Genomic DNA, 25,817 nt, shown 5'->3' with positions numbered 1-25,817 from the left:
AACTGTGAGAGGCTGTTCACAGTCTTGCAACCAAAGATAGCCTGGGACAAATTCTGATACCCGCAGAAATTAAGATTGAACATAACACAACATTTCTTATTTCTCAGTGGGTGTCTTGGTCAAGGCCACTGACTGGGGGATCAACTTAATGTGTGTGTTTTGATGGTGGGGGAAACCGAAATATGTGGAGGAAACCCTCGTAAACACTGGAGTACATGCAAACCCAGCAAAGACAAGCCCCGCTCCAGAGATTCAAACCCAGGACCTTATGGCAACAGTGCTTAACCACTGTGCCACTTTTCCTAACTTTCCAAGTTAGGAAAACCTTTGATGCAATACACTTCTCACAGTCATAGGTGCCATTAGACCTCTGGGTTTGGTTGACAGCTCACCTCTGCTCTCCTGTTTTTACACCAAAATAAGCTCGTGTATGCAGGTTTTTAATCGTTGGTAAACTCAACAATAGTCACACCGACTCTTTTCCCATTGAAAGTGGACCAGTTTGTGTATGTTGAAAGTCATTAAACAGTAGACAGCGACTGAACATAGACGGATGGAAAACATTTTTTTTTTCTTCAACATGAGTCGTAGCGCCAGAAAAGGGGGCAAAAATGCTGCTGATAAATACCCGTGACTACTGCAGAGTCATTTGACCTGAGAATCAATGCTTGTTGATTGTTGCCTTTTTCCACTGAAGCCAACAGACGGATGTTAGTGTTGCTGCACCTGTAAACGCCAGAGAATTTAACACTTTACAACCTGAGCAGCACTGTGCCGGTTTGTGTCATTAGACTGTAGTTCCCTCTCTTTTCTGACTTGAATCGACGGGCCTGTGCAGCACATAAACAAAACACCACGTGGACCAGCAGTACTGTGAACAATCTAATAAACACATTTTCCTCGTAGTTTCGCTGTGTCTGAATCCAAAAGGGAAAGATTCTGTCTCTGCCAACATTTACAAGCTGTTAAAAGATGAAATTAAAGTTTCCCGCGGCGATACATTCAAAACGCTTAACAGGCGTTCATAGAGTTTGGTCACAGCACAGCATGTAGGTAAATGAAAACACCTGTGGGGGCCGTTAATATGCTGCTCATCTAATCTTCAGGACAAAATCATTCTGTCTTCTGCACAATCAGTCTGACAACGCTACTGCGAGGGGTATAATGTGTGTGAAAGTGTGATTAAATACGCGTGTTTGTACGAAAACGTTTGTGTGAGCGAGTGTGATTTATGGCCCCAAACAGTACTGTGTGTGTGTGTGTGTGTGTGTGTGTGTGTGTGTGTGTGTGTGTGTGTGTGTGTGTGTGTGTGTGTGTGTGTGTGTGTGTGTGTGTGTGTGTGTGTGTGTGTGTGTGTGTGTGTGTGTGTGTGTGTGTGTGTGTGTGTGTGTGAGAGTATGACTGTGCATATAGTAGTGTGTATAATAGTGGCGTGTGTGTGAATGAATGTGGTGTATTTGTGAGATTATTATGCTGTGTGTGTGTGTGTGTGTGTGTGTGTGTGTGAGACCAAGAATGATTTATGACCCTCATACTTTTTGCTCTCTCACACCAACACACACACACTTTGGGTCACTAATGGATCTTCATATTTTATTCCTGCGCATTAAACTATGACTGAATGTAATGTGAAGCCACTGAGGCACGCTGCTTGTATATTAGAGTTGCAAGTAATACGAGTTTATGAGTAAACTTTGATTATATCCGTAAATGTTTTCAACTGCCGGTAACCAATAACGTCTCTCTTTCTCTGTCCTCCACCTTTTATCGTCTTCTCCGCAGCGAGAAGAGGAAGCTGCAGGTCAACATCGTCAGTCCCATCCAGTGCAGCATGAACGGGAGGAAGTGCACGGTCATCGTGGAGCCCAAGATCAACCAATCGCAGCCAGACTTCACCAAGAGCCGATCCGGTTACATTCTGGCTGTCCCTGGCAATTAAAGTGGGCCAAACGAGGGGGGAAAAAAACAGTGACAGCTGATATGAAACGAGGCCGAGATGATGACGATGATGATTCACTTCTGATTCACTTCATGTGTTTCATGCAGGGCTGCGGATAAAGTGACGATTTATATAGCAGCTCTGTAGGAGGATTGGGGTAATTGAATCCTCAAAAAATGCAAAGCCATGCCAAATTTGACCTGTTTTGTAGATTTCTATGCAATGTTGCTATAAACGGGACGCGTACAATACGCCTACATGCAAAAATGTCATTCGCTAAATAGGTTTAGAAAAATGCACTACAGGATAATCCACCAAAGTGGTGTTCTCTCCTTTTTCAAATCCAAAATTTCAGATGATTTGCTCTGTGCAATATTTACTTCACTGTCGATGGAATAATGTAGTAGTCAAGGTGAGAGGAGATTACGCGGCAACTGTTCTCTGAACCACTCGTGTTGCATAATGGAAAGAAAAAAAAACACCCAAAGGGCTTTGCAGGAATTTATAATCCCTGCAGCTTTTCTGTGCAGGAGCCAGATCAAAAGTGAAACCCTGAAAAAATGAAGTAAGACGATATTTATGTACGATTATGTGTTTTTTGATTATCTGATCAAAAAGTAGAAGAAAACTCTTTTTTTGTGATTTGTATTCTAAGGAATAATAATGTCGACACGGTAAATGAAAGGAAACGCAGCGTCCGCTTTCACTTTGCTGAATGTTTACAATCACATGTGGGAACAGAAGAAATGTGATGCGGTGGTTCAGTCGGTGTCGAATTCATTGTTAGTTTGTTAGTCGCAGGATGTGTTGAGCATATCCTGAGCATCGCAACCTGCTTCATGCAAAGCTATTAATTTAAATCCTGCTTCTTATACTCTCTACTGCGGTGTTTGTACTTTATAATACTCTAATACAGCTTATATATCAAAGGTTAGAATATACTTTATTCAGCACATCACTTATACTGCATTCAGTATAAAAAAGGGATGCTATAACTACAACAGAAGGCAAATGTAAAGATCTTTTTCGTTGTAAGATTTAATGCTCTAGTTTCGCAGCAGAGGCCAGCGCTGTATAATCCCGCGTGAACTCCAGCCCCTGAACATTTAGTCTCATTTGCTGTCTTTTGTGCCGAGTGAATAGCTTAGTGACTTCCATTTGACAAATATCCCCTTCATCACAGAGAAAAGAGAGTGTGTGGGTACGACAGTGTAAGTGTGTCGATTAGCTCTGTTAGCTCTCCTTGTCTTGGCTCTGAGACCGAGCGTCTGGCTAATGGCCACAGCGAACGAGCGGAGACAGAAGGGTGTGAAGTCTGCTGGCCTAGTTTACCTCGCTGTCTTATGATGGAAATGACGTTTTTGTATGAGCGGCAGGACTATTTGGAGACTTGATTTTCATCTGCTGCTGCTAAACTCCATCCACTTCTCTCTCTCAGCCAAATCACACTTATCAAATCATCGGCACTCGAACGCTTTTGGTTTTTCTCTGTTCTCACAATCTGCCGGCTGTGTTGAAAAAACGTTCACTCTGCTTTTAAAGTGTTAGCACTTTACAATATGTTCTGCAAACATTTGTGGCAGCACAGAAGCTCATGCTTTCTGGCTTTACAGTGTGTTTAATATTAATATGCACAGACTGAATGCATAAGGAGTAAAGAAATAGCTAAGAAAACAACCTCACCACAAGCTATTAGAGAGCGCCAGGCTTTGACGCCAGTTTTCGTAGTGGCCAAAACGTGTAATAACAACGTAACGTGATGCACTGCGGCCCAAAAGGACTGTAAATATGGCTGTAAAACAGTGAATGTAATTTTTTTTGCATCACAACCGCTGGGAAATGACTCGCTTCACCATCAGAATTTTAGCCATGAGGTCCGATAACATCTAAAAAGTCTAGAAGAGCCCAAAGGTTGAATCATTAATTCCCATTCAAGCTAGCCGGGCGCTAACCTCTGATATTCTATCCAACTGGGCACACGGTAACGCTGGTCCATCAGCTTTCCAGTATCTTTCTAGTTTCTCTTTGCTGGGCAGTTTACTGACCCTAACAGTTTCTTCTCATGATTGCTCCTAGCTCGCTTGCTAACTGTAAAAGGAGCGTCATGTTCACACACTTTATTCAAAACAGATAATTGTTTCGATTAGAGGTCGTCATAGTGGAGAGACAGTAAACATCAAAAATTGTCAGGATGAGAAAATAGAAATTGTACCACGTCTCTCCCCTCAGAGAATTATCTGTATTGTCTCTGTGTAAAGGCTGCTGGTTGAGGAAACGACAGCCCAAGGTTATGAATCAACGCTCCCTCGGTGTCTGGCCTAGTTGAGGCGGCGGAGGCACTTCAGTTCAGCGAGGAGGAAAAACTTACTACCAGTCGCTTAAGCCGCGGCGGCACAGCCCCTCTAATTGTTGTCCAAACACAGGTCGTTTATCTTAATTAGTTTGCGAGCGGCGGCGTCTTTTGAGGAAAAGCAAATCTCCATTCTACCTCGCAGCAGCTTTGTGGCGGCTGACCTTGTCCTGTCGCTCGATGAGGCACTTTGATGCAGGGAGGAGTTGTTTGGGGAAAACGGTGCATTCATGGCGTGGATTAAGGAAGTGACATGGGTAGCTTTAAGGAGCTCAGGAGCAGGAGCTGCCTCTGATGAGTGTGTGTTTGTGTGTGTGTGTGTGGACTATAACGCTGCAGCTCTCCATATCCTTCAGCATGGTAATCTCCCACAGGGCCTCTCCTCCTCGCTGCTCTGCTATTCACCGCTCATCATTAGGATGGACTCCGTGTCACTTCTCACTTCAGCGCTTCTCTCTCGGCTTTTCTTAAGGCAAAAGGGGGGGTTGGTGAACAAAGCCTCGCTTGGCCTCCTCCTCCTCTTCTTCTCAACTCCCTCTCCTCTTTTTTTTTTCTCCCTCTCTCCTTCCTCTGTCAAATCACTTCACTCCTCGCCCACTTGGGCTGACTCTACCGTCCTGCAGGGCAGTGAAGGTTTTCCTATTTTTCTGTATTTTTTTTTTTTTCCCTCAGCCGTCCTGTGCCCAGGAGGTGTGGAAATAAAAAGGGAAACTACACCAGCAACAAGAACAATAGGAGTACCATGCAGTAACAAGAAGTACACTAACCTGACGTGTAAATACTGTGGAACCAAAACTTATTAAAGGATCAGGATAGTGTCGTTCTTTACCTTTATTATTGTTAACCAATTCTACAAAAAGTGATTATTTTTGGTGTGCAAACCCAATTCCATTATGTTGATTATCACAGGCTTTTCCTAAATAACCCTTCATAAATGGATATAAAATAATGTCAAATATGAATTAAAGGAAAAGTTAACCTAATAATGAAAATTCAGTCATTATCTACTCACCCTCATGCAGATAGAAAGTTAAGTTTCATAGTCCACAAAACATTTCTGGAGCTTCACAGCAAAACATCGTTGCAACATTTCCCTAAACAACTGAAGTAGATGGGGACTTGTTTTAAAATGGAAAAAACAACCAAAAAAATAGATCACAAATGTATTTGAAAACCTGTTGCTTACACCCCTTGCCGCATGGTCAAGCTTGTGGCTAAGCTCAATGCGTTGGCAAAAGCACCCTGCATGCTAACGCTTTTAGCTTAGCAGTTACAGTGACTATTCCAGGTTAAAAAAGAGTGAAAATAACATCTTTTCAAATCAATAAAATGGCTCCATACAGCTTGTCCGGCATAATTTGTGAGTTTACAGATGAGTCGAGATCCCAAATTGATTTGAAGACGTCATTTCCAACCTTTTTAAAGCTGAACTCTTTATTGTAGCTGCTATGCTAAAAGCGTTATCATGCTGTTTTATCTCATTTTAAAAAACAAGTCTCCATCTACTTCAGTTGTTTAGGAGAACGCTGCAGCGCTGTTTTGCTGTGAAGCTCCAGAAATGTTTTGTTGACTACCAAACTTCACCTGACTTTCCATCAGCGTGAGGGTGAGGAGATAATGACTGAATTAAAACATTTTGGCGAGCTGTTCCTTTAACTCATGGAGACTTGTGCCATTGTGTTTTTCCCTTCACTCTTCTCTATTGTTGGATCTTATTGGGTTTTTTTTAGTGTTTTTGTTCCAGAAACGATTGACGGATCATTCATGTTAGCCAAAGAATAACGAATTCTTTCCCATAATTTATTCTATATTCTGTTGCTTTAAGCAAAACCCTGTACGTACACACCATCCATTCAGCAAGTGCCTAATTTTATATAAAGTTTATACGTTGCATATTTGTGATTACATACCGTAAATATACTGTAATATCCAGATCAAGTCTAAAGGAAAACTTTACCGTTGTGATACTGTTTTTGTGCAAATGTATAAATGCAGATGATGCATTCCATGATGTTCCATAATGAAAATATTTCATTAATCATTTTATTAATAAATTTATTTGCTTCAGTAGCTGCTTCCGGAGTCACTTTCTTATCTTGTCTTGTGTTTGTCTGTGTACGTGGGGGTGATCAGGGAGGTCAGAAGTCATCGTTGCCATGCAAACACTGACTCAGATGTTTCCTGGAGGCCGGCCGCGGCCTGTAACGTGCGATGTGGTGAACGTTAATCCACCCACTAACAGCTGTTTTCACCGGGTGACGTCGAGACAGGCTAAAAAAACCCCTGCAGTCGGCATGACAACGCCACTTCCCACTGCCACTGTGTGTCAGCCATCGGCAGCCACCTCAGCAGGGGTTTATAATCCACCGGCTGATGGATGACTATCCGCTGTGAAAAGTGGGATGACTGTTGTTTTTTTTTTTCCCCTGAGGGGAGTGACTTAGTAAGACATTACTGACTGACCTGGTGGTTAAGTAAATGGGAATTAATGGATAGAGAGTGATACGTGATGAGTGAACTGACCCAGTCTAATCTGTATATATGTGGGGGCGGGGGGGGGGGGGCTCTCGGTGTGTTTGGAGATGCAGCACTGATTCCCATCCAGAGCTGAGTGTTCGCCCCGCAGCTTCCGGAGGGTTTTATTATCCACATATTTGTGTTTTGGAGGAACATAAACACAACATGATAATGATAATGGGCAGATCAACTGAGGACGACCCACAGAGGTGACTGTGTAATACAGCACACATCCTCTGAGTTATATAAGAGAGTGCTGCAGCGTCACTGCTCTTACACTCAATCTTGTGAGATCTGTGTGTTGTTGTGTAGTTTAGAGGAGGATTACAAATAGATGTCATATTTAGTACAATTACTGTCACATTAAAGAAGAAGCTACCAGCCACAATAAGGCAGACTGCCAAGGACAAGGCTCTTACCAACCAAGTCGAAGGAGATATATACAGTATTTTCTTTTAAATGGCAGAAAATTGAGATGATGACATAAGAAAGTAATGGATGAACGTTTGGCACCTACAGTTTCTACAATTTCGGTGTAAGAAGAACAAATTTTCAAATCAAATCCACCTTAAAATAATCTATATTTAGGGTTGTAGGGGTTTAAAACCACTGTGTTCTCACCTTTTTGAACCCAAAACTGTTTGTATACCTGACATAGAGTCACATCTCAACAACGGCTGGACAATTTAGGATGTTGGTCCGGCTCTGTCTACACTTTTTAACATATCTACTGCATGTTTGTCACTCTTCTGTTGTGTTTAAGGGTTTTTCTCTGGGTCTTCGGAGTTTGTCCCTATCAAAATTAAGTATCCAACGACAGAGGAGGTTGTAATCTGTTCGCTGACTTGTGGTTTTGGGCTCTTTTGAATAAAAGTGACTTGTTTTGACCGGTCTCAGCACTGTGCCGTCCAAACCAATAACGTTTAACTATGTCCTCCATTAGCCAGGCACCACAGCAGTAGGCCACGCTTTCAATCAAAAATCAAATCAAACTGCACTGTTTAGTTAGAATTAAACCTGCATGCTGCATCTGGAGACAACTAATCGTGGAGAGAGGAAGGATATTTCATATTTCTTTGCTGTCCCTTATCCTGTTTTTCTATATTTTTTGCCTTTATTTGACACACAGACAGAAAAACACAGTCACATCCAATCTATACTTTTTTTTATCCAATCCAACTTAAATTTTTCCTACAAAGACGCACACATTGGGAGCAATTTGGTGCCTTAGTGTCATTGTTTAGTGACATTTGATTGGTTGAGGTGGGGATCAAACTACCAACCATACAATTAATAGCCTACTCTTAGAATAACAGCTACCCCAGAGGAATATTTAGAGTTAAACTCATTGGTTTTGATTGAGTGAAAACAAGATAACCAGAGAATGAATTGTAAAGCAGGCTTGTTCCCCAGAGTAGCACACAAATTGCCAGTCTGGGGGAAAGAGTAAGTCCCTTTAGCAAACCCCCAGGTTAACCGGCCAGCAGATCCGACTGTGTTTGTGTTTGTAAAGAGATGTCAACGTCAGTCCACAGCTGGAGGCACAAAAAGACAAGTGGCCCCTCTTGAACGATCAGTGCATTTTTATTTTTCCATCACAGTACAAAAATAAATTAAAATAAGCAGAAACTAACTGAAAAAAGTTTCAATTACAGCAACGGCTTTTTTGTCTTTTTCCAAAAAAGAACATTTTTATTGAACAGCATCGACACCCCTCCCCCACCCCGCCGAGGGAAAACAGCTCCTTGGTACCAGTGTGGTCCATGAGAAAAACAACATGTCACACACTCTTCTGTACAAATAAAACGCTGTCACACACACACACACTCGCTCGCTCACACACACACACACATTCGCGCACACATGCAGCCACCGGATGCCTCTCTTCTTCTTGAAGTTTCTGAACCACTGTTTTCGTTTTTTTATCTACAAAGTACGCAACAAGATACAGAAAAGAATTTTGACAGAAATCTTTAACTATCACTTGAGTCTTTTTTCATATTTTATAAGCTTTTGAAAGTATTTTTCTCAAACAACTACTCGATGATGCAAAGTGGAAAAAGAAATGGCACGTTTCAAGTGAGTCGGGGCGAGTGGACGGAGAGTAAAACGATTCTTGTTTGAGGCCCTGCTTCGTTCTGCCGGAGCAGAAGCCCAATCCAAAGTGCGTGTCCCCCTGTTGTGCCAGTACAAACACTCCAAATGAACTTTCTCTCACTGGTCTGACTCCAGACACAATCCTGCAGCAAGAGGTCGTGACCCTTCGCAGCTGCTCGTCTCCTCTGATTCACACTAACGCAGCAGCAGAGGAGCCTTCACTCTCTGAGAACAGCGTTTAAAACATGACAGAAGCCTTTTGTTGGCACCGGCAGTGGATTGTGATTTTCACAACACTGCTAAAGAAAGAGAGTGCGCACAATTTGTCTACATCCTGATCTTCTGGACGGAAATACTGTCGCCTCACAAGCGATTGAAGGAGACAAATAGCTTCAGATGTTCTCCTGTGGGACAAAAAGGACGCACATCTCAAGTGTTCTGCATGCGTTTTGTTTTGGTTGTCGGGTCGTTGCCATTGCACACTGCAGCATGTCATTTTATGGAGGACTGAAACTGCCAAAACCAAAAAATAAATCAATTTTAAAAAGTCTCAATAAATAAGTGAATATGTGATTAAATACACCAAAGAAAATAAATAAATTCAAAATATTAAAAAATATACAATTACTTAATTCATTGAACAGATTTTATTTGTATTATTTATTTAATATTTTTTAGTTGCTTTCCAATGTGTTTTGCAATTTAATTTATGAATTTATTATTAAATTAACATGTATTTACATAGTTATGTATATTTTGTGTTATCTTGCAAAATGCAAAGGGAAAAGGAATACAGAAATAAATACAGGAATTAATACGTAAATAAATAATTAAATAAATAAATAAATGGGATTGTAAATAAATAGATAAATAAATAAATACAGAAGCAAATTAAAACAGTTACGCCACATTTTATGAATTAAATGGCATTTTAACTTCTTTATTAAACTATTTATTTATTTCTTCGTTTATGTTTTGTTTCGGCAGCTTCAGTCCTCCGTATCATTTTGGTCAAGTATGATTGAAAATGTGATTATTCCTGTGGAGGTCGCCTCATCCCCTGCAGCCCCTCGATGAATGTGACGTCGCCTCGCGTTTGATTTACACGCAGGCGCTGCTGATGGATCATCCTCAAGGTAAGCTGTGCTTCTCTGAACCAGTGTCACTGGAATAATTCATCCCCCCTGGAAGAAAATGTGTGTGTGTGTGTGCTTTCTCTGTCTGATATGTGGGACAGCAGGTTGGGTCGGAAAGATGTTTTTCAGGGCGTGTGTTTGTTTCTGTCAAGGTGTCCTTGATGATGTCACTCTGGTGATGGTCAGATCTGACCGGGGGGCTGTTTCATTAGATATTCATCGATAAACTCCTGCAACATTCATTTGCATCAACCAGATCAATCTTCATTCCCACCAAAGATAAGCACACCTGCTCTACCAGCCAACCCCCTCCTCGTGTCCTTCCCTTTTTCAAAGTCTCTCATCGTGATCTTTCATTTACATTAAATGTGCCTAAATAAATACGTAAATGGCAATAAATTAGGTGTCAGTAAGTAGTTATTAGTAGGTGAAAATCCACCTGGTCGTTCAACAGCTGCACAGACAGTGCAGTATTTCAGACCTGTGGGGATTTTCATCAAAGATATGGCACTGTTTTAACATTTTCTATGCTGAATCATAAGCACAAAATCAAACATCATTCCAAAGTGGTTGCAACACAACCTAATCGACAAAAGTACAAAAAGAAGTTCCCTGGTAAACAAATAGCCTATTTTAGCAAGCAGAGCTAAAAAAGAAACTAGTGTCACTTTGTTCACAGCATTCTCTAATGCAGATGCAGTTGGTTTTTACAAATCAAGTAAAAAGAAAGAAAGAAGAAGAAGAAGATTGCTCCTGCCCTCCCGGAAAAAACTCTGTAAAATTGCATGGCACACGTGCAAAAACATTACATTTTTCTAAGTAAAAAAAGAAAGAAATCAAAGAAAACTTGTTCCAGAAAAAAGCAATAAATAAGCCTCCATGAGGGTGTAAGCCTCTGGGGAGTAAAACATCCATTAACTTGTTCTTTTATTTTTTTTCTAGATGAAAATAAAGTGTTTCTGAACACACACAGTACGACCACTCATCACAGGGGGCCTCTCCTGGCTCCTGTCGTCTCCTTATCAAAAGTCCCACAATGCAGTGTTTTGCTGTACAGTAGAAGTCCTGGCGTGGAGCCCCCAACCCCAAACAGATGCCCCCACCACCACCACCACCACCACAAAAATATGGATCCAGCATCGACGGCCCCTGCTGTTCTTTCAGATATGCATCGCAGCAGACAAAATGTCCAGTCGTATCCGTGTTCATGGAGCAGGGACGTGGTGTTGGCGCTCCAGAGAGAGTAAGAGAGCCGGGGGTTTTTTTGCAGCCAGGGTGGGGGGGGGCAGGGTGGGCGCCTGCTCATCCATGATGCTTGAAGAAAGCCAGTCAGGCGATGGCCTTCACCCTCCTGCAGTAGGCAGTGCACATCACATCGTCAGACAGTCAGAAGGTCACTGGTTGGCTGCTGCAGCCTCAGTCCTGTCCACATTCATTGCTGTAGATGTATGCTTCCTTTTTCTAATGTTTTTTTTTTTTGTCTTTTAAGATTTTCAGTATTTCATATAGATATATATCTGTGTGTAAGCAAAGGATTCACCCGAGTCTGGCATTTTTTTCTCTTTTGTTTGTTTATGTATCATTGTCAAAAAAGCTTTTGCAGAGAATCCATCCTTTGCGATGTTTGGAAATAGGATTTACCCTCGATGATTATACGTTTTCAAGAGGCAGAAAGGGCGCTCTTGCTTTTTAAATCCAATTCTTAGGCAACTTTTATCCCTCAGGTTCAATGCAGACATTTCAAAACCAGTGAAAGTCAGCCTCCCTTACTGGAAACACAGGTGCTGTAAGTGTGAACCACTTCCTATCCTGCAGTTTGGACAATAATAAATAAAAAAAGCATCATAAATAATCCTTCAAAAATGCCAGACTGGAGTATCCCCCTCCTCCCCTCATCCCTCACCCCTCTGCTCCCCCTCCTCCCCTCCCCCCCCCCCCCAGCATCCCCTCACCGGTCCAGGCCGATGAGCAGGCGGCTCCTCTCCTCCTCCTTCTGGCTCTCGTTCTTCAGGTCGGCGAACACCTGAGTGAAATAGTGCGGGTCGGAGTTGATCTGCAGCATCTTGGCGCTCATCAGGTTGATGATGGACAGGCAGCGGTCCCAGAAGGTCTCCTTGGAGCTCTCCACCAGGAAGGGCTTGAGCGGGTAGGAGATCTCGTTGCCCATGTAGGAGTAGGACAGGTAGAGGCAGGTGAGCAGCACGGCCTGCAGCTCGTGCTCCGTGGCCACCTCGGAGGAGACCACGTCGCGGCACAGCATGTAGACGAAGACCACGTTGGCGGGGGTGATGAAGCCCTGGTCCTGCCAGCCCTGCAGCAGCAGGGAGCGGTCCACGCTGCGCAGCCACAGCACTGGGTCAGTGGGTGACAGGTGTTTCAGCCGGTAACAGCGCCGGCACAGAAACTCCCCGAGGCAGCGCAGCAGCTCGCTGGTGGAGGCCTGCACGATCACTCTCTTCGGGGTCCCGGGGGCCACATTGGAGTTGGCCAGAGGGGCCTTCTTCACGGACGATACTGTGTTGTTGGAGCTCTTGGTGAGAGCTGGGGTGCTCTGGTCCTGGGCGAAGGTGGACAGGTTGGCGCATGACTGCGACTTCTTCAGGTTCTCATTGTTCAGGTGGGTCACATTGTTCTGGTAGTTGCCGTTGGGCTGCACCTTCTTGGAGCCCTTCTTCTTGGCCGACACCGCTACAATCCGCTTCCACGGGAGCACGTTGATGAGCGAGTGGCGCTTCAGGTTCTTGTCTTTGGCGTTCTTGCTGTTCTGGACAGCCGTGTAGTGGCCCACGGTGGCCGGTCCATCCTCGAACAGAGCCGCCTTCCGGTAGCTGGGGGACAAAGACAGCACGGTTCCCATGGTGAGTGTGGGGGGGCGTCCAGGGGCTTCAGCCGCGCTGGGTCAGAAGAGAGTCTGCCAGGGGTGGTGGGAGAGGGGGGTCCGGAGGGTCTCAGAGCCTCGGTGCTGCTGGGAGCTGGGGGTCCCGGGGCTACAGGCTGCCGCTGGGCATCTAAAGCCTCTGCAGGGGATAACGATCACCTCGACTTAAACAGTCTCTGCCGGCTCTCAGCTCTCCGGGTGGCCTCTGCAGGGAGCAGAGAAGATCAATAATGAGAAAACTAATTGGTGAAGGATCAATTAGCTTGAAAATCTGACAAACAGCAAACAGAATGTATGTGATCCCGCACTCAGATCAGATATTATCGCAGTCACCAGCTCTGTAATGCGTTATCTGACTGTACCTCAGGCTTATTAGCAGGATTGATTTGCCTCAGTAAAGTGGTGGAATGGATCAGCCTGCTGATACTGATTCATTCAATCAGGACAGATCCTCCTGGCTGCAGATGATCAGAGCGATAATCAGGCGAATATCACAAACTATTCATCTGCAGTACATTATAAATACACGCAGAAGGAAATAATAATAGTAATATGGGCGGATTTGAACCCACACTCCACTGATCTGCATCCTATACTGTATCATAAACGTTTCATAATGAGATCCATATTTTATGGGCAATGGCCGACGAGTGAACCACGCGCCTCCCCTCTCTCCAAAATGGATGACAGAAACGTAAACACCTTTAATAACAGGTGAAGGTCGCCTCCGATGCAGAGGAGATTCAAGCGTATTTAAAGCGCAAAATCCAAGGTCACACACTGCACCTCCTTTAACAGAAACTAGACACAACAAAGAGGAGCACGATTCCTTCTTTGCACGACATGTTTTTCAGCCTCACTGCAGCACCTATGCACATGAAAGACAGCTCGATGGATCGACTTTGCTCTCTTGCGCAGAGCTGGCAAAAAAAGCTGCCTCCACCATCCTCCATTCCTTCACCCTCGTTATCAATCTGGCTGATCTAATGAGGAGAGATTCCTCAACGCCACAGCCTTTTTTAAATGTGACTCCACCGGGCTGAAATTAAAAGGATGGATGCTGATCGGATGGGGTAGTTGTGTACATCGGCTGCTCTCCATGGTGCTGAAACTGAGCGTCTGCGTCGAAATGAAAGCGCTGGCCATCATAGGCGGTGGCTTAAACATGAAGAAAACACTCATCTCATCTCTCTCGTATGATGTCTCTCTATGTGTCTGGCTGCATATAACCTTTTTATTAATAGATGCAGCTGCGCATCTCCTGTTTTTCCATATATAATGCACCCACAGATAAGATCCCCACACTTTTACGCAATTATGTTCCAAAAATGAGAGCAGACTCACCAGATTTCCTCCTCTATGAGAAGATAACCGCGCTGTAAGGATGATGCTCCGCCTGTTTTTTGTTTTTTTTTGGTTGTTGTTTTTTTTATTCCCCCTCACAAGACGCGATAAAAACACAAAACCATCTCGGAGAGGATCATAAATGCAACACAGGAAAAAATAATCCGAGCCCGATGCGATATAAAAAAAAAAGCAAAGCGGTGGATGAGGGCTACAACGCCTGGTGTGCGGATGCCTGGCAGGCAGTTGTGGAATGGATGCTGCTGAGATGAGGATGTGCTCCTGGTCCTTCCCCGGCCGTGAGATGCGGATGCTGCGAGGGGGCTGATGTTGTGTTGTGTCAGAGAGGCTGTGGTGAGGACGGCTGACGCAAAGGCGGTGGTGGGGCGCCGCTCTGCGCTCTGTGCGCGCTGCTGTCTCTCTCTCTCTCTCTCTCTCTCTCTCTCTCTCCTCTCTGCTGGGAAACAACTCCACCTATAGACATACACACACACACACACGCACTAACACACACACAGCAGGCGCACATGCAAACTGAACCCGGTGAACTGCGAGGATGGTTTACTTACGCATGGAGTGTGTTGGTTCTATAGGTACTGTCGATCCACAGGAAGTCTGAATAACATACATTTTAATCATAAGCTTTTATAGTCTACTCTCAACTAGTCTGGTCTGCCTCATGCCCCTACAGTCCTCTAGTGTCTGTACACCATCATGATTTATGGTCACATCAAATTATTTTTGGCATTTGGACGGATGTTGCTGTTTTATTTAGTGTTGGATATCAGCCAGGTAAATGCAACTAAAGATTATGGCCGAAGTTGATTCTTTTCTCGGTTAATCGATTTGTTGTTTGCTCTACAGAGTATCAGAAAAGGGTGAACAATGCCTAAGATGACGTCTTTCAATGTCAGTTGTTTTGTCCACAACCCAAAGATGTTCAGTTATTCACTTTTAAAAAGCTGGAATGAAAGACTTTTTTTTCCTCTCAAAAAGTTACTCAAATTAACTAATTATCAAAAATAGTTGGCAATTAATTTATGTAAGAAGCTGAAATCAGATCATTTTTACTTAAAAAAAAAGAAGTTACTTGAAAATTGAAAATGAAAATTCCCTTTATACCACAGACACAAAGCTATAAACACAGGACAATACAGTTTTACACATTTACAATTGTTCATTGTTATTTTGTGCATTTTTATTTAAACTACCTAACTGAGTTCTACTTCTACTCTAATAATAATAATAATAATAATAATAATAATAATAATAATAATAATAGCATCAATACAATTTAAATTCGCAATCTGTATTGTTTATACATGCAAATGTAGTCATCACAACCAAATGATTTTATGCCAAAAAAACACAGTTTATTAATATAATTAATATAAAAATAAAAACGATAAAAAAATGTAATTAAATAATCGATTAATATGATAAAATAAGATGCGTAATAAAAGCAGCGTCTGATAATTGTTTACTATCCCTCTCTGGAAAAAAAAGACTACATTTCCCAGATGCCCTAAAATCCCGACATGCAAGTAGTACGCTGACGTCACGTACGCTAGGTAACGTAGTCCCCGCACGTAATTTTCATTCAGGCAGCATTTTGAATAAGGAAGATGGCGGCTGCAGCAGTGGTTGAGTTTCAGAGAGCTCAGTCTCTCATTAGCACGGACCGCAACGCCTCTATCGACATCCTCCATTCAATAGGTAGGTGTTCGGCTCGGGGTTTGAGACGGACGCTGTCCCCCTGACCGCTGTAATGTGCTATTTCTCAGTCGGTGAGGTTAGCAAGCTAGCTAGCGGAGTTCAATAGCAAGAGCCGGCGGTGTGCCGTGCTGACTCACTGTTGAACGGTGGGTAACGGCAACTGCTAGTGGATATTAGCGAGTTAGCTCGTTAGCAACTTTGCTAACTTTAGGCCCTGGCCGTGAAATATGCAGTAGTTATCAGTAATGTTGAGTTTCTTACTGTGTATTAGCCTTGTGTTGTTGTGCCAGTGAACACCGTTTCAAAGCTAACTCCTATTAGCTGTACTTAAGACTGTCACGTTAGCATGATGAGTATTGTAGCTAACGTCATTAGCTTGTTGTCAAAAAGCCTTCAACCCATTTCATCAACAAAGTGAAAGGCAGCTGTCTAACAGTGGAAACAGTGACCAACTATCTTTTTACTCCTGGGACATTTATGAGTAATCGGTCAGAGTTTTCTTGTGTGTTTATGGCTGCGTAAACGGGAGCAAATGATAATTGCATTACTGTAAACAGGTCTTACATTTCACATAGACATCACTGACCTCGAATTGCCTTGTCACTACAGCCTGTTAGCAGTCCTCGCTAAACTGTTTATTCTTCTCAACTATAAGTAATGACACTGAATATTGATTGTGTTCTCACTAGTGGAGTAAATTAGTTTATTAGCATTTGACAGAAAAGTAATCAACTGAATTTTTTTTTACAATTGTGTGTGTCATTTAAAAGACAAACTTTTACTGATGCCATCTTAATTATGAATGTGTTGCTCTCCTCTTTTTTACTTAATTGTAAACTGAATGTATTTGTGTTTTTGCAGTTTTTCTGCATGTTTTATTTTTTTAAATAGGCCAAACAATATGTACAGAAACCCGATTGGTAGTTGTGAGTAATATTGAGATCATGTAAATAAACCAGATCATGTGATATCAAAAATTGTGAAACAGGAAGTCAGTCATGATTTCCAAAGCTTAGAAGTCCTGGACTCACACCAATGGAATGAATGTCTCACGTTGGACTTTTTGTGGTGGTTAAATAAATGAACTGGTTTCTGATGTGAAGTTGTTGCCTTTCTTAAACAGTGAGGAGAGATGTTCAAGAGAACGATGAGGAAGCTGTCAGGGTTAAAGAACAGAGCATCCTGGAGCTGGGGACCCTCCTGGCTAAGACCGGACAGGCTGCAGGTAATCAAGTCAAACTTTGATGTTCATTCTGTGCCAACACAGCCTATAAATAACCTAGTGAGACTAATTCTTTGTAATGTTTTTTTTTTATGTCATCCAGAGCTGGGGGGTCTTCTGAAATTTGTGAGGCCTTTCCTGATTTCCATCAGCAAGGCCAAGGCGGCCCGGCTGGTCCGCTCTCTGCTGGATCTCTTTCTTGACATGGAGGCAGCAACGGGGCAGGAAGTTGAGCTGTGTCTTGAATGCATTGAGTGGGCCAAGGCAGAGAAGAGAACCTTCCTACGACAGGCTCTGGAGGTAAGGAGGTGTAGAATAAGCTTGTGGGTGCTATGAAACGGCATAAACGTAACTTAATCCTCTGCATGATGATTTTTTTTTTTTTTTTTTTTTTGCTGAGTTTGCTGACAATCTGTAGGCAAAGATTTGAGCATCAAAAGCTTTTGCACAAACTCACAGCACAGCAATTATGTTGTTCAAGGACGATTGTCTGCATTACTTTTGATGCCTTGACTGCTGATGAGGTAGAAATTTAAAGGTGCTGATTTTGATTTTTGTGATTAGCCCAAAAATAGTCAATTTGCCATAAAAACAACAAACACAAACAGCTGATGTATCCATCCTCACTCCCAACCCTAGTTAGCAGTGACATACCACACTGGTCATGATTAATTACAGTGATAACAAAAGTGATATCCTCAAACATAAACAGCTGCTGTGGAAGGAATCAAATTTAACATCTTCAGGCTCATGAAGTTGGAGACGCTGTGATTTCAGACAGGGTATGGTGGAGGATTGGTTGTTACATGTAACACTACCACTGTGGCATCACTTTGAGATGAAACCAAAAGAGAACAGGAAACCTGATAAATGCGTTGAAGCTAATCTGTAACTGCCTGAAGAGAGTGACAATGAGAGATGCTGATACATCTACTACACACTGCTATCTATGATGACATCACCTTGCTATAAGCAGCCAAAATGGTCTCCTTGGCCAAATGACTGCCAGCTGGTTCACACTCACACTCGGGGATAGCTGGAGCTTTTGGCTGAATTACAAAAAACAGGATCAGCAAGATTTTGTATTCGTACTGTGTAGAAGAAAACTATGTAATGAAAGTATGAATTAGTGAAAACTGAGAGAAGGGACGCTCCTCAGACAGGCTGCGGTTTGCCTCAGGACACACATAATGAATAATTTGATAGAATTTTTAAAAAATGACAAGACACTTTGTTAATAGCACTATTTGTGCCATGAGCACAGGCTGAAAGAGAGAAGTCCTCATGTACTTGGATAAGATCCACCTTTGAGAACAGTTTGTTCACCTCCTCTCTCTGGCACTTTCTGAAAGAAATAATTCAAAAGAAATGTAGGAACTGTCTGTATACTCTTCCAAGAAGTGTGTGACTGGCATCTCAATATCTCAGTGTTTGCCATGAAATGCATCATACTGATTGACATTTTGAAGGGCCTGGAGACAGAGTGGGAGGAAACTAACAGTAAACTTTCAGGTAAAGATCCATGTGGATCAAAATGTCAGTGAAATCTTTTTTGTGTGTAGAGCTTGATTACAATAAAGTAGCAGGTCCAGGTGACAGGGTTTCTGTTTGTGTCTACTTGCAGATGGAAATGAGCTAATAGCTAAATCTGGCACCTTTTGTATGAGATTGTTTTTGCACATTGCAGTTAAATGTGATAAACGTTCCTACATTGATTTCTTTAAATGTTTTTAAAATGATAATTTGGAAGCAAACAAGCAAAATGTGTGGCTCATAAGGCTGTAGTGTCCCTGAAAATTATTCCGCAAAGATCAATTGTGATAAATGTCACAATTTGTTCAGTCATGTATTAAGAAAATAGTTGGGCAAATGTGCAGACTCTATGATCTTTGCTGGGGTTCCGGTCTTTTGGTTTTTGCTGTAACTAATGCCATTTCATTATCTTTCAGGATACATATGTGCAGCTTTTCCAGGCGATAGATTGGCACAGTTGCTCTCTGCTTGTCTAATAACGCTCTCTTCTTTCAGGCACGACTGATCTCGCTCTATTTTGACACCAAACGATACCAGGAGGCCTTGGCGCTTGGTGAGTGTTTAGAGACGGAACATTTTTTGTCTGTGGGTAAATGGCAGCGTTTGCCTTCAAAGATTTAACAAAAAGGCTGAAATTGCGATTTGCCCGGACATGTTTATCAAACATACACAGATGATTTGTAGTCCATGAAGAAACACCAAAACTTTCAAAATATCTTTTTTTATCGTCGCAATCTTATTTAAACTTAGTGTAACAAGGTATATAGTTGCTTTTTATTAAAATGTTTCATATGAACCACATTAACTAAAGTAGCTTACAAACAAAAGGTTTGCAAAGGTTCTTAAAGTAGAGAAAGATTAGCATTTATCAGGTCAGTAATTGCACAGGAACCCCCTAGCTGTTTACTCAGCATTTTACAAAGTTATTGCAACAGTTAATTTGCATGTTATTAACTCTAATTCGTTCTCTACTCCTCAGGCTCCCAGTTGCTCCAGGAGCTGAAAAAGATGGATGACAAAGCTCTTCTTGTGGAGGTTCAGCTGCTCGAAAGCAAGACGTACCATGCTCTCAGCAACCTGCCCAAGGCCCGCGCAGCCCTCACCTCAGCCAGGACGACCGCCAACGCCATTTACTGTCCTCCAAAGCTCCAGGCAGCTCTGGACATGCAGTCAGGTCAGATGTTTTCATGACTCTCACCTTTAAACTTTACTTTGGCTGAAGTGGTCCAGATGCTGTGTGTGTGAGGGATGACCGATAGGTAGCATTTATCATGCCGGGGAAAATGAGAACTTAATGATTTGTATTATCAGTATCATAGAAAATATTTTAAATAAGGAGAAATAACCTCCAGATACTTGACAGTAATTATTATTTTATGTTATTTGACAGCTTAACCACCTGGTACCTCAGTAGGAAAATCAAACCACAAAATGGATTTGGTTATAGCTTTTTATTAGACGATTTTCATTTTCACTTGTCATAGCAGGAAAAGCACAGATACAACAACCATTAAGCCATTCCAGTCATTATTTATAATATTAATCACACCTGTGCTTTTCTTGCCAGGTCATGTCAAAGTATATGTGCTATAAAAATCTGATCTGATGAGGTGTAGACAGGGTTCTTACAGATGCTTGAAATCCGTAACACTTAAGTTTTAAGTGGTGTTTTCTAAGTCTGTTGAATACAGTCCTTTAAACTGTTTGTAATTGTAACTGCGGTACTTTCATAATAAATTGTTTTGATATTGGCTCAGCCAGGTTATATAGGATACCGAGTCAACTTACAGACAGGTGACACATTTTAAATCATGAAACTTTGAGTGTTTTCCTTTAATTTGTCATCCTTCCATAACATGCTCATTATCATCTGATTTAAAAGTTATGAGTGTATGTGTATAAAAATGTAATTTACATCTGATGTAATTTGTTCAAAAAGCTTAAAAATGGCTGCTTGAAATTTACAATGGAAAAGGTGAAAGAACCCTGATAACCCCTCATAAATTATTCCGCTAGCAAACATTTTTTGGAGAAAGATGTGATGATCCCTGTTTTCTACCATGTTGTCTCTCCACGAGTCTACCACTAGGGAGTGCCAGATAAGTCTTAAATACTGTACGTGTGCAGAAAAGTCTGTTTTTTGATGGTATCACACCCACTTGAATATTATGCTTTTTAACCTACTTCTCTTTGTATTCAAAAAAGCCTTGCAGTGTCTGAAACTTCTTTTTTTTCTGATGATCAATTTCATGATAGTTCAGACCAATAAAATATGTGTGGTCATCATGTGATAGACTGCACCATCAGGAGGTATCACCCCAACACAGACAAGTAAAGATGAGTTAATATTTATTTTGAGAAACTCTTCTTCTCAACAGTTGACTGACTGGGAGTTTATCTGTGGTGTGTTCCTCTGAGACTCAGTTCACTTCTCTGCTGATCAGCAGTGTGAAAGCAGAAGAGCTGCGAGGCTTGACAGAATCATGGTTATTTATGAGTTTACAGCTTAGTGTGAACAAGAAAACGGGACAAAGCTTATGGCTAATGCTTCTGCAACTTCCAACATTATGTTTATGTGGTCCAACACCCTGTGAGACTCAACACATTGTTTTAACATTTCTTTGAATCATGCTGTCATAGCAGCTACAGTGCTTATCTTCAGCCCAGCAAGTTTGTCCAGTTTAGTTGGCATTTTACATTTCCTCGTAACTGTCTGGCCATAGATGCTAACTATCACGCCGTGTCATCTCTGGTGCAGGGATCATCCATGCAGCCGAGGAGAAGGACTGGAAGACCGCCTACTCCTACTTCTTTGAGGCCTTCGAGGGCTACGACTCCATCGACAGCCCCAGAGCCATCACAGCACTCAAATACATGCTACTGTGCAAAATTGTTCTCAACTTGTGAGTAGAAATGTTTGACCTACCTTTACATTGATTATGTTACTATGTCCTAGCATCCATAAAGTAATTTTCAGTCATGAACCTTACTGAATTCAATATCTAATTATCAACTTCTCTATTACGTATCTTTTTCAGACCAGAGGAGGTCCAGGCCCTGATTAGCGGTAAACTGGCCCTGCGATATGCTGGCCGACAGGCAAGTACCAACAACTTTATACTCACAGCAGCCAATAAAGTAAAACATTTTTGTAACGTAGCTTGCATCATTGCATTTTTGGTGTTCAGCTCAGTTTCTGTTTTGATCATTCTAAGAGAAAATGACCTTCACTGTACTTACTGGGCATCTCTGTTTGGTTCTGGTAAACAGTCTAAGTAAGCTTGTTTCTGTAGAATGAAATTTTAAATTGTCTTTTTTTGTTTTGATCCATCTAGACAGACGCACTGAAATGTGTCGCCCAGGCCAGCAAGAACAGATCATTAGCAGACTTTGAAAAGGTAAGAAGCCCTTTTGTGTCGTCACGTTCATCTGAATGAATTTTCATGTAGAAGAGGCAAACTTCCATTTAGCCTTTTTGATTGTTCTTTGTTTAGCTACTGCTCCTTCTGCCTGCTGGCTGATGTGCAGCACACACAGAAATGAACTATTTGCTCCTTGAATTTTAGTCTGGAAGATTATACTTGGTGAGAACATGATGCCCAATGTCTTGTTCCAAGTGTTGCTCAGTGTATACTGCCTTTGCCACAAAAAGTTTTTGTAGCATGCAGATTGCTTCAGGTGTTTAAGTCAAACTTTTGCATCCTTCAGGCCCTAACAGAGTACAGAGCAGAGCTGAGGGACGATCCCATCATCAACACTCACCTGGCCAAGCTGTATGACAACCTGCTGGAACAAAACCTCATCCGAGTCATTGAACCATTTTCCAGAGTACAGGTAAGGACAAAATGTGTCACCGTTTAGCCTCGTGGCCTAAATCTTTCCAATATTTTGAACCTCAGCATTGTCTTTGTCCTTTCTAACCTAATATTCAGACAGGATAGGTTTTAACTACTGGGGCTTTCTTTTCCCATTCCAAGCTGCCATGAGTATCTTCTACTGGATTTGTTCCTTATCCTGTTAAAGAAAACGATGATTAAGTCCTGTATTTAATTTGCCTTTTCTTTCTGTTTTCAGATAGAACACATATCGGGTCTAATCAAACTGTCAAAGGTGTGTATATTGGCAGTTAGCACATTTTTCCTGAGTGTTAAAATCATCAATTAAATGTTATTAAATTATTATTTTCTTCTGTCTTTACAGGGAGATGTAGAGAGGAAATTATCACAGATGATTCTGGACAAAAAGTTTCACGGTAATTTTCATGAACAAATCAGATATTTCAGTCTTCACAGGCACAGCGAGAGTCTTCAGTGTGCTGTAATATTTTTTTATGACAATGTCACAGGAATTCTTGACCAAGGTGAAGGCGTCTTGATCATATTTGAGGAGCCCCCAGTGGACAAAACATACGAAGCAGCCTTGGAAACAATTCAGAACATGAGCAAAGTCGTGGACTCACTTTACAACAAAGCCAAGAAGCTAACATAGGTAAAACAAGATGTTTCAGTAAGAGGAGGAGGAAGGATTGCTTCTGTGCTCTTTATTTAGTTTGTGCTAAATGTGTTTTCTTTCTCCCTCAGAGCAGATTGCCACGGCAGTGCGATGGAGGAACTGTGTGTGTTTGACCAGCGTGTGTAACATTTTAAGAAGGGGACAAGGGAGAGCAACGAAAAGTCCCACAAACTGCAACAAACAGGATTCCCCCATCAAACTCCCCCTCCTCTCCCTCAACGGACAATTTCATCACTTCTCTTGTTTGTTTAATTTTTTTTTTTTCCTCTTTAATTTTGATATCTCTTCAGGATTCTGTATAACACTCAGCGGCCAAATCAGGCCATCAGGGAATATTGTACAACCACAATAAAAAGATTAAAAAGGTTTAAGAATACATATATGTTTATATCTGCTATAAGGTTGGGCTTACAGAGCCTCGAGCTGTCTCCACTGCAACCTCAAAGGTGCAACATTGACCTCTGCGGCCTCCGACTCTGGGAGGAGGCTTTCTTCTTCTTCTTATCCATAATTTCAGAAGCACACTGTTCAGTTTTTGGAAGGTTGGGATACTCCTTGGGATTCTGAGTTTTGGTCAAAGAGCTCCCTCTAGTTTTTTGTTTTTGTTTTTTTTTCTTTCCCTCACCATATCAATGCCAACAGTTAAGTACCCACTGTATTTCAGATATGTATTAAACTCACTTTATTTGTTTTTGGTTTTGTGTTTTTGTTTAAAAAAAAAAAAAGAAAAGAAAATCAGAAGGTTGCCACATGTCTGCCCGCCCTGCTTATGTAAGTTTAAAGAACAGACGGGATGCCATTTCACCACTAGTGCCACTTTTTCGGCGCTTCTGTTTGCCTCAGTGTTTGGGTGCAATATGAAATCGAAGGGCAGAGGTGGAGATGTATTCATCGCCTCTGAGCGTCTATGAGTTATCCCTGAGTGAGCAATTCTCCATTGTTAGTTCCTAGCACTAGTGTGGTATGCTAGTAACCAAACAATTTGTATGGTTTTGATTTGGTTTTGATTTTTTTTTTTCTTTTTGTTTTGTTTTTCTCTTATAAAGACATTTTCAAAATAAATATTTTGTATTTTAAGGATTTTGTCTTGTCTCTTGCAAAAAACTGCAGATGGTAATTTGATGTGGTAAATTTCATTGGACACTCAGCTATATGTTTTATAGTATCAGGCTGAGAAGACGCGATCCACATGTTGCAAAGTGTCTCGGGAGTGTGACCCAGAAAATGTATACAGTAGTTCAGTGGAAGTATGTTTGTCAATCAAAGGGAAGGTTTATAAGCAGTCAGAAGCGATTCTTAAAATGACTCCACAGGATGTTGACACTGTAAAATAGAAATTTCACCCAAGAGTCTCTTCCTCCTGCTGCTATATTTGTCACACCTCACATCAAAGGGCATTAAATCAGTTAAATGGACAACTTTGGATTGTCTTTTATTTTTTTCCACACAAACTGATGTTTACTGAACCCATGTTGTCAAACTTGGGTATGGACATGTTTTTTTTAACCTCAGCTTGCAACCCTATGGGCAAACAGGGTCTTCGTTCTGGAACCTTTTTGCCATTTTTAAGGACATTTAAGTTTTCTTCACACAACTGTTCAAACAAGTGCCACAAACTTTTCCTCTCCAGAATTGTAATGAAAAGCACAATCATTCTCTTCTTTTTATTTGTAGCTGTTAGAGCCTCCGATATTCTATCACAAAGAGAGGTTTTTAAGACTCCCATGTCCTTCAGTATTTGTTATCAGAGGTACAGCTTTTCACTGTGACCCTTTGAGCATCCGAAATAAAGAGTTGACCTCACCATGAAAAATCAAACTTTTTTTTTCTATTACATTAACATGCAACAATGGTAACGTAGGTCTCAGGCATCCAAGTGCTTACTTCTTAAAAAACAAACAAAATTGAGCACTTTGCTTGTTTGTCATACAAAATACAGACAAGGGAAAAATATAGTTATAACTGAGGATAATTAATGTGAATATTTTTTCTATGAAATGTAAATATTGACCCCAGTTCAGTTTCTTATTTTTCCTCCTTTCCACATCACCCCTCACTTAGAGTTGTAATTTTAGTATTTTAATTTGAAAAACTACTTAGTATTAGGTATTAGATTAAGACACAACACAACAATTCAAAAAACGAACAAACAAAAAAACCCGTAGCAATCTCACTTAAATAGCTATAAATAATATCTTTTACACAGGTTTAAAACTCAATGTTATTTCCAAATTCAAAGATGAACAATTCAAAATACTTTGTCTTATGGATAAGAAATTTCCCAAATAGATCCAGACAACTAATGTGTAAGTTATATTTTCTGGTCATTTTTGTATAATAAAATAACAATTAATATAAATCTTGGCTTCCAACTTGAATAGATTATTCATCTGATGAGCAACACAATCATTCAGAATGCTATTATGCATAAACAATCATACAATAAACCTTTTCTGTGTTCATTTTTACAAAAGTAGTTTACAGCCTAGGACGTCATAGGTTTACATCTCCGCTTACTTCCTCGTTCTGCGTCGTGTGCGTGATGACATCATAGCACGTCGGGGAGAGCCCGC

At 41.4% G+C, this 25,817-nt stretch overlaps 3 protein-coding genes across 4 annotated transcripts in view; 2 read left to right on the top strand and 1 right to left on the bottom strand.

The window, feature by feature from the left end:
• myo1d (myosin 1D) overlaps nucleotides 1-6,357 on the top strand; it is a 103,580-nt gene extending 97,223 nt beyond the window's left edge. Inside the window, exon 22 of the mRNA XM_084342901.1 lies at nucleotides 1,783-6,357. Within this exon, the coding sequence (XP_084199027.1) occupies nucleotides 1,783-1,939 (157 nt within the window). The 3' untranslated portion in view covers nucleotides 1,940-6,357. The remainder of the gene's footprint in view (nucleotides 1-1,782) is intronic.
• Nucleotides 6,358-8,371: 2,014 nt separating this feature from the next.
• Nucleotides 8,372-14,674, bottom strand: cdk5r1b (cyclin dependent kinase 5, regulatory subunit 1b (p35)). Its single transcript, XM_084343329.1, has 3 exons — nucleotides 14,262-14,674; nucleotides 11,992-13,122; nucleotides 8,372-11,390 (listed from the first exon to the last, which is right to left on the bottom strand). The coding sequence occupies exons 2-3, from the start codon at nucleotides 12,894-12,896 to the stop codon at nucleotides 11,369-11,371; spliced, it is 927 nt and encodes a 308-aa protein (XP_084199455.1). The 5' UTR covers nucleotides 12,897-13,122; nucleotides 14,262-14,674; the 3' UTR covers nucleotides 8,372-11,368.
• A 1,178-nt stretch (nucleotides 14,675-15,852) lies between these two features.
• psmd11b (proteasome 26S subunit, non-ATPase 11b) lies at nucleotides 15,853-24,321 on the top strand. 2 transcript variants are annotated; one of them, XM_084342677.1, is made up of 13 exons: nucleotides 15,853-15,977; nucleotides 17,101-17,202; nucleotides 17,303-17,499; nucleotides 19,228-19,285; nucleotides 19,712-19,906; nucleotides 21,491-21,635; nucleotides 21,771-21,831; nucleotides 22,068-22,130; nucleotides 22,441-22,566; nucleotides 22,807-22,842; nucleotides 22,933-22,984; nucleotides 23,078-23,220; nucleotides 23,318-24,321. In XM_084342677.1, the coding sequence occupies exons 1-12, from the start codon at nucleotides 15,887-15,889 to the stop codon at nucleotides 23,218-23,220; spliced, it is 1,269 nt and encodes a 422-aa protein (XP_084198803.1). In that variant the 5' UTR covers nucleotides 15,853-15,886; the 3' UTR covers nucleotides 23,318-24,321. The 2 variants fall into 2 exon arrangements, with proteins under 2 accessions (XP_084198803.1, XP_084198802.1); XM_084342676.1 differs by having other exon boundaries at nucleotides 23,313-24,321.
• The last annotated feature ends 1,496 nt before the right edge of the window (nucleotides 24,322-25,817 follow it).

This window comes from Pagrus pagrus (assembly GCF_965226575.1).
Source record: "Pagrus pagrus genome assembly, chromosome: 21".
In the NCBI taxonomy this organism is placed as follows: Eukaryota; Metazoa; Chordata; class Actinopteri; order Spariformes; family Sparidae; genus Pagrus; species Pagrus pagrus.
This window is presented reverse-complemented; position numbering and strand designations above follow the sequence as displayed.